The 8,094-nt window shown below is 53.3% G+C and overlaps 3 protein-coding genes across 4 annotated transcripts in view; 2 read left to right on the top strand and 1 right to left on the bottom strand.

Annotated features, from left to right (window-relative positions):
* RPS18 (ribosomal protein S18) overlaps positions 1-2,773 on the top strand; it is a 4,748-nt gene extending 1,975 nt beyond the window's left edge. Inside the window, exons 3-6 of the mRNA XM_017522692.2 lie at positions 2,069-2,155; positions 2,237-2,338; positions 2,444-2,535; positions 2,657-2,773. Coding sequence (XP_017378181.1) covers positions 2,069-2,155; positions 2,237-2,338; positions 2,444-2,535; positions 2,657-2,732 — 357 coding nt within the window. The 3' untranslated portion in view covers positions 2,733-2,773. The remainder of the gene's footprint in view (positions 1-2,068; positions 2,156-2,236; positions 2,339-2,443; positions 2,536-2,656) is intronic.
* Positions 2,774-3,321: 548 nt separating this feature from the next.
* On the top strand, positions 3,322-5,059 carry B3GALT4 (beta-1,3-galactosyltransferase 4). The gene has a single exon (XM_017522691.2). The coding sequence runs from the start codon at positions 3,635-3,637 to the stop codon at positions 4,784-4,786; it is 1,152 nt and encodes a 383-aa protein (XP_017378180.1). The 5' UTR covers positions 3,322-3,634; the 3' UTR covers positions 4,787-5,059.
* A 280-nt stretch (positions 5,060-5,339) lies between these two features.
* Positions 5,340-8,094, bottom strand: part of WDR46 (WD repeat domain 46) — a 10,225-nt gene continuing 7,470 nt past the window's right edge. Inside the window, exons 11-15 of one of the 2 annotated variants that reach the window (XM_017522686.2) lie at positions 6,580-6,893; positions 6,334-6,428; positions 6,006-6,101; positions 5,740-5,853; positions 5,344-5,619 (exon numbers count right to left, since the gene is read on the bottom strand). In XM_017522686.2, coding sequence (XP_017378175.1) covers positions 5,509-5,619; positions 5,740-5,853; positions 6,006-6,101; positions 6,334-6,428; positions 6,580-6,893 — 730 coding nt within the window. In that variant the 3' untranslated portion in view covers positions 5,344-5,508. Of the gene's footprint in view, positions 5,854-6,005; positions 6,102-6,333; positions 6,429-6,579; positions 6,894-8,094 lie in introns of both variants that reach the window. The other variant, XM_017522685.2, reaches the window with a different exon arrangement.

Here is an 8,094-nt window from a genome sequence, read left to right as displayed (position 1 = left end):
TTTTTAAATCAGAATGTGTATTTAGTTGTGGAAATAGCCTATCAGTATGTGTCCATTTCATGGGTACAGGTCTAGGCCTGTCTTTCAGTTCTCAGCTTCTGTTGCATGGTAGGTACTTAGGTGATGTTAGGGAATGGACAGTAGTAGGGATACTCTTGGCAGGTTTGAGGACTGTAAAGGAAAATTCCTTCCATTTTTGGTGGGGAGACAGTCTTGCTCTTTTGCCCAGGCTGGAGCACAGTGGTGCCATCTCAGATCACTGCAACTTCCACCTCCCGGATTCAAGCAATTCTCCTGCCTCAGCCTCCTGAGCAGCTGAGATTTCAGGCACCTGAAATTACCTAGTTAATTTTGGTGTTTTTAGTAGGGATGGGGTTTCATTCACCATGTTGTCCAGGCTGGTCTTGAACTCCTGACCTCAGGTGATCCACCTGCCTTGGCCTCCCAAAGTGCTGGAATTACAGGCCTGAACCACCACACCTGGCCTGAGATAAATCTTTTCATTTGTAAGTTTATAAAATTTGATGGTTGACTTATGAAATAGGACATTTAATAAAATTTGAGGCTGGGCGCAGTGGCTCATCCCTGTAATTCCAGCACTTTGGGAGACTGAGGTGGGTGGATCCCCTGAGGTCAGGGGTTCGAGACCAGCCTGGCCAACATGGTGAAACCCTGTCATTTAATAAATAAATTTGAAAGACTACTCTCTTCTGAATCAGCCTGCTAATTTGACCCTTGGTCACGTTTATTTTTGTTTTTTCCAAGACAGAGTCTCACTCTTGCCCAGGCTGGAGTGCAGTTTTGTTTGTTTGTTTTTTAGAGATAGGATCTCACTGTGTTGCCTAGGCTGGTCTGAAACTCCTGGGCTCAGTGATCATCCAGCCTCAGCCTCCCAAAGGGCTGGAATTAAAGGCGTGAGCCACTGTGAGACCAACCTTTGATTTCTTTCTTGCTGAGAGGAAATGGCATTTGTTTTAATTTCCTGGGACCTACTATAACAAGTTCATATAAACTAATCAGAAAATTATTCTTGGCACTGAAGGCATTTAAGAATCCTACCTTGTCTCTTCCTCTCTTCCGGTGGTTGTCAGTAATTCTTAGTGTTCCTGGTTTGTAGCTGCATTACTCCAGTCTGTTGCTGTCATCTCGTGATCCTCTTCATGTTTATCTTATAAGATGACTTGTCATTGGATCTAGAGCCCACCCTAATCGAGTATGACATCATATTACCTAAATATTCCCCTAATGACCTCATATCCAAATAGGGCCACATTCTGAGTTTCTAGTTGGACGTAAATGAGGGGAGGACCTCACTATTCAGTCCATCCTTCACTATCCAAATCACTTTGGTTCATGAGTTTAGATGGCATGAGTGCTAGTGCTGGTGTTGATATTATGCTACCAAAGTAAGCATTAGTTTGTTTTTTTTTTAAGACGAGATTTTGGCTTGAGTGCAATGGCTTGGTCTCGTCTCCCTGCAGCCACCACTTCCCGGGTTCAAGTGATTCTCCTGTCTCAGCCTCCCGATTGGCTGGTATTACAGGCATGTGCCACCACACCTGGCTGAGTTTTTATATTTATTACAGACAGTTTTACCATGTTGGTCAGGCTAGTCTCGAACTCCTGACCTTGGGTGATCCACCTGCCTTGGCCTCCCAAAGTGCTGGGATTACAGGCGTGCACCACCACACCTGGCGCATTAGTTTCTAATCACTTGAGCAGTCAGTTCTGGGCACTGACAAGTTGGTGATCTTTGGATACTTTGTTCATAGGGATACAGTGACTTGCCTGAATTGTGACCCTTAAGAGATTCCGAGCAACTGACAGCCCAGTACTTTAATCAAAGCCTGTAACTCATGAGACCCTGGTTGTTTGCTGCATCAGCCTGGAGGGGCAGGCCCCTTGTTCTCCAAAATGCAAAAATCAGAAGGCACATAGTACCAACTACATATGCTGGGCAATGAGAAAAAAGATACTGCCTGCTTTCAAAGATTGATTGTCTATACTATAAAGTCTGTATTCATAAATCAGATTCAACCTTAACTCCAAAACCTCTCACTTCATTCAGGGTGTGGGCCGAAGATACGCTCATGTGGTGTTGAGGAAAGCAGACATTGACCTCACCAAGAGGGCAGGAGAACTCACTGAGGATGAGGTGAGGATAAGGAAGGGGGTTGGGGGTAGAGTCTGCCTCAGAAAGGAGGCCGTCTAGATCTGACCTTGTCCTGCCTGCCAGGTGGAACGTGTGATCACCATTATGCAGAATCCACGCCAATATAAGATCCCAGACTGGTTCTTAAACAGACAGAAGGATGTAAAGGATGGAAAATATAGCCAGGTGTGTACCAAAATGAGGGCAGGATTAGAGGAATGGTGGAGAATCCTAATAGAATTGGGCATGGGAGGTCAGGCGATAAAGATCCCTTGCCCCCTCTGAATCCAGGTCCTAGCCAATGGTCTGGACAACAAGCTCCGTGAAGACCTGGAGCGACTGAAGAAGATTCGGGCCCATAGAGGGCTTCGCCACTTCTGGGGGTGAGTGGGGGTCTCCCCTTCCTGCCTGCCTCAACTCACAGCATTCCTCCTGCTCACTCTTCCCTTTTGCCCAACATTTTTTGTGCTGTATATGACCTATGACCCTTCTTTTTACCTGCAGCCTTCGTGTCCGTGGCCAGCACACCAAGACCACTGGCCGCCGTGGCCGCACCGTGGGTGTATCCAAGAAGAAATAAGTCTGTAGGCCTTGTCTGTTAATAAATAGTTTATATACCGATGGCTTCCTTCTTTGTGGTTCTGTCCATTCTAATAGGGAATGTTAAGGTGCTGAGTCTTTATAGGCATTTCTCCCTTTCCACTTAGAGCTGTCCCGACTCAGTCACCCACACAATAACTATTGGTTCTGGCAGTGGTGATGCTGCAGACCCCCCAGTCTCCCTACATGTAGTGATGTCCTTCTCTGTAAAGAGAAGAGTGAGGGGAAAACAGTTTCCAGCCTTGTGGGGGAGACCGAGATCCGTTTAGAGACAAATCATCTGGGGTTGGTGTTGCAGCATGGTTGTGGAATGGGTAGCTGAGCCTAGCCAAAAGGGTCATCTAGTCATAAAGTCCTTGGGGCTCTGATCTAAAACAACAAACGCAAAGACGCCGACATTGGTTATGAAAGGCCTGGGCTCCCTGGTGGAGTGCATGGGTGGGTCAGGACGGGGAGCGGCTGGGCAGACCGGTCTCGCTCCGTTCGGTGCCACTCCACCTGCCCGGGTTTCCGCGTCTTGCCGCGCTACTCCGACGCGGCTTCCGGCGGGGATGCGCGCAGCGCGGAAGCTTGCGGCAGGCCGGCCGCCCGGGCGAGGCGGGGGAGGGGCCGTGAGCGCCGCAGTCGTTCAGCCATGGAGCGAAGCTTGCTGGCGGCGAGGCCGCAACAAGGTAGCCACCCCCGCAGCATACCTCGTCCACGGTCTGCAGCTGCACCGCCTCCCCGCGTACTCCAGGGTGCGCTGGTCCCGGCCGCGCGCCCCGCTCTCCGCATCCCGGGCGTGGTCGGTTAAGTCCCCGGCCGCGGCCCAGCCCCTGGGAGCTAGTCTCCGCCCCACAGCCGCCATTCGCTTTTCCGGATCCCCTTAGAGTGCGCCGCACCATGCATCTCAAGCTCTTCCGGCGCCTGCTCCTCGCAGCTCTGCTGCTGGTGATTGTCTGGACCCTCTTTGGGCCTTCGGGGTTGGGGGAGGAGCTGCTGAGCCTCTCACTAGCCTCCCTGCTCCCAGCCCCCGCCTCACCGGGGCCTCCCCTGGCCCTGCCCCGCCTCTTGATCCCCAACCAGGAAGCTTGCGGTGGTCCCGGCGCCCCTCCCTTCCTGCTCATCCTAGTGTGCACGGCTCCGGGGAACCTGAACCAGAGAAACGCCATTCGGGCCTCGTGGGGCGGGCTGCGTGAGGCTCGAGGGCTCAGGGTACAGACGCTATTCCTGCTGGGAGAGCCGAACCCACAGAACCCCAGGTGGGGCTCCCATGGGAACGACCTGGCCTCGGAGTCACTGGCCCAGGGGGACATCTTACAGGCTGCCTTCCAGGACTCCTACCGCAACCTCACACTCAAAACCCTCACTGGGCTGAACTGGGCTGACAAACACTGTCCCATGGCCCGATACGTCCTCAAGACAGACGATGATGTGTATGTCAACGTCCCCGAACTGGTATCAGAGCTGGTCTTGCGAGGGGGCCGTTGGGAGCAATGGGAGACAAGCACGGAATCTCAGAGAGAGGCTGAGGTTGGGAATGAAGAGAAGGAAGGTGGCCAGGCCTTGCACAGCGAGGAAGTGCCTCTTCTGTACCTGGGCCGGGTGCACTGGCGGGTGAACCCCTCTCGGACACCAGGGGGCAGACACCATGTTTCGGAGGAGCAGTGGCCTCACACCTGGGGCCCCTTTCCACCCTATGCCTCAGGCACGGGATATGTGCTGTCAGCGTCTGCTGTGCAGCTCATTCTCAAGGTGGCCAGCCGGGCACCCCCTCTCCCATTAGAGGATGTCTTTGTGGGGGTAAGTGCCCGACGAGGAGGCCTCGCCCCAACACAGTGTGTCAAGCTGGCTGGTGCTACCCACTACCCCCTGGACAGGTGCTGCTATGGGAAATTCCTGCTGACGTCCCACAGGCTGGACCCCTGGAAGATGCAGGAAGCCTGGAAGCTGGTGGGTGGCTCTGATGGAGAAAGGACTGCGCCCTTTTGCTCCTGGTTCCAGGGAGTCCTGGGCGTCCTGCGGTGTCGGATAATAGCCTGGCTTCACAGCTGAGAGTGCTTGGGACCACAGGAAAGGCAGGAACAGGACCTTCTCTCTCCCAGGCCCAATGCAGGGGCCCTCACTGGCTGCAGCTGATATGTTTCCTCATATTACATCCTCAGTCTCACTAAAGACAGGGATATGGGAGACACTTAGGGGCCTGGCCTGCCAGCCCCAAAGATGGTCATCAGGAAGAGAAAAAGAAACAAAAAATGCTGCAGTTGTTCTCTCCAGCTAGGGCAGAAGAGGGGTGTTAAGCTCCTCAATAAACTTGTCTCCACTTCTTCGAGTGCAGTGTCATCTTCACCAGAACTCCCAGAACACAAACCTGGAGAGCCCAGAGGCTGCCAGACCCTGCTGCATGGGAAGGATGTCTCCAGGGTCACGGGAAAGAGGACAGCCTCTCTGAGGACGAAGGCCCCTAAAAGGCAAAGCTAAGGCCACAGCAGCCACAAGGTATGGGGGGTGGGGGTAGAGGCAGGACACTGATTCCTCTAATCCTAGAATGGCCTCATGCTGGGCAAGGGGGAGGGGAACAGGTCCACAGTATGATCCAGACACATTATCCAAAAAAACCACTTTCCTTTTTAATACCAACCCACCCCAGGAGCCACCTGTCCACCCCCAAACTGGGGAAGGGAGCACACTGTCCCCACCTCCTTGTTCCAGGGAATAGTAATTTCCTTACAGGTGATCTTGGGAGAGACTGTCCCCAGGCAACCCTGGAGCCTGGCTCAGCGCACAAATCTGTCCAGGGCAGATGGCCAGGCCCCCGTGGGCTTGGTCTTTGCTTCCTTCTTCTGCTGCAGCTGCTGCTGCTGCTCAAGGCTCTGCCGGACCTTGTCCTGGGGACCAGAGAGGGAGGACACAGAGACAGAGTAAGAAATGGCAGGCTGCCAAGGGCAGAGGCACAAGCAGGAAGGTGTAGCCTGTGGGAGGCCCAGCCCATCCCAATGCTCATCTACCCGGTGTTCCTCATCCATGACCTTCCTCTTCCTCTTCACCAGGCTTGCCGTGGAGCTGCGGCCCTTCTGCTTTGGCTTTGGCTGGAATGGAGCCTTAGCCTCTGGGTCGTAGCCCTGAAGGAGGGGACAGGAGTGAAATCTGTTACAGCCGCAGAGTCAAGGAACTGGCAGCACCCACATGCTGGCCACACTTGTAGGGACAAGCCATGGTGGGGAGAGGATGTGGGGTGAGGATGGGTCTGGGCACTCAGGGATCTGCTCCATACCAGCCTCTCTATCTGCTCCTTCTTTCTCTGCTCCAGAGAGATGACATCCACCTCAGCCAGGGCTCGTGGGTCCAGACAAATAAGCTCTGCGGGTACCTGGGGATGTCACAGAGGGACAGGACTCAGCAAGGAGCCACAGGAGGGCAGCACCAAAGAGAAGCCAGGGAGGCTGCTGAACCCCTCTACCCAAGACCCCTAGCACGAGACCCTTCTTTGCCTTTAGCCCCAAACCACATACACACCTTCCCCAGCAGCAGGGACCTCACTCTCTCCAGCAGGGGGGAATCTCACCCTCTCAAGCTCACGCTCTCCAGTAGGGAAGCCTCACCTTCTCCAGCAAGGCCTTCACCTCCCACTCCTGGCGCTGCTTCCGGCTTCTATATGGGTTACTCTCCAGGCCATCAAAGTTGGGCTCAGCAGCCCCTGGACAGAGGGAGAGAGGAGCATGGAGCCATAAGGAAGGACCTCAGTCCAACAGCTCCAGCCCAACCAAGTCCCCAGCTCCTAGCTGTCTCAGGCCCAAACTTCCACCCAGAGTTCATTCACTCCAAGCCCAGTCCCTTGACCCACTCACCAGGGACCAGCATGCTGGTGATGCCCCCACTGTGCCCCACCCCCAGCACATCTTCAAAGGGGCAGAACTGAAGGCCATGCACAGGGCCTGAGAGCCGGTGGGTGAGGTAGGGCTGCTCAAGGGAGGGTGGGCTGGCCTTGCCCTGCCCTGCCCAGATGTTGACAACATCACCCATTCCCGCCACCAGCAGTCCCCTCTGGGAGAAGGCCAGGTGCCCTGCTCCATGGGGCAAGGTCCGAGCGCTCAGAGGCTGGAACGTCCCTCGCAAGTCAAAGATCTTCAGCTGGTGGTCTAGGCCAGAGGTGGCCATGTACCTGGTGAGAGAAGAGGGATTAATCAATCTATCAGTAAATGGGTTTAACAAGCAAGCTGTGGCCAAGTCCAGGCATCAAGTCTGGCTGGGGAGAAAAAGATTAATAGTAGTGACCACGGCCGTCACCCTGAACACTCCACAGGCATCTTCTCGGTTAAGCTGCACACAGTTTTATTTCCTTTTTAGAGGTGAGGAAACTGAAGCTCAGAGAAAGGAAAGCTAGGTGAATGGTCAGGCCTGTCTCTTTAGCATCTGCCTCTGACCTGCAGATGCTAACACCACACACCCCTCTCGAGACATGGGAGTCAAAAGGAGCTCACACACGAACAGGCTGTGCTGTACCTAAATGTGATATTCCCCTGTACACATATGCAGCACACAGCCCAGCAAAGGGAAGGCATCTGCAATGGTCAGGAGGGGCTTCATGGGAAAGGTAGGATTTGATCCATTCTAGGTAATTCTCAAAAAAAGTGCAGGAAACATACACAACAAGTTCAAATGCATTAATACCAGAGCGTGGAGACCGAGATGGCAAAGGTTTGTTAGCGGGATTAGTGGAAAATGTGGTCAGGAAAATCAAGAGGGGACAAATTGTGATGGTTTTTTTTTTTAATTTTTACTTTTTTGAGTCTGAGTTTCGCTCTTGTCCAGGCTGGAGTGCAATGGCACAATCTCTGCTCACCGCAACCTCTGCCTCCTGGGTTCAAGTGATTCTCCTGCCTCAGCCTCCCGAGTAGCTGGAACTAGAGGCATGCACCACCACGCACGGCTAATTTTGTATTTTTAGTAGAGATGGGGTTTCTCCATGTTGGTCAAGTTGGTCTTGAACTCCCAACCTTAGGTGATCCACCTGCCTTGGCCTTCAAAGTGCTGGGGTTACAGGTGTGAGTCACTGCGCCTGGCCTGTGGGGCTTCAGACTGAGGACTCATAGCTCATCATCCTAACATTGCTCTCAGGCAATGACAAATCACAAACTGAAGGCTGCACGGACTTGAGAAGGCTTACTCAGGAAGCGGTGAAGTAACGCACTGGAGGGCCGTGCCCCGCCCCTCTCTCAGCTTTCCTTGGAAGGAGAGAGGGAAGGTTGGTGACTAAATCTTCTCTGGGAATCACTGCATAAGTTGTTTACTTTCAGAGGTTGAAGTTTCTTTTCTTCCTTTTTTTTTTTTTTTTTGAGACAGGGTCTCACTCTTTCGCCCAA

The sequence above is a fragment of the Cebus imitator genome, unplaced genomic scaffold (genome assembly GCF_001604975.1).
Source record: "Cebus imitator isolate Cc_AM_T3 unplaced genomic scaffold, Cebus_imitator-1.0 Scaffold24, whole genome shotgun sequence".
Taxonomy (NCBI): Eukaryota; Metazoa; Chordata; class Mammalia; order Primates; family Cebidae; genus Cebus; species Cebus imitator.
The sequence above is the reverse complement of the archived record's forward strand: the minus strand, read 5'-3'. Positions and strand labels throughout refer to the sequence as shown.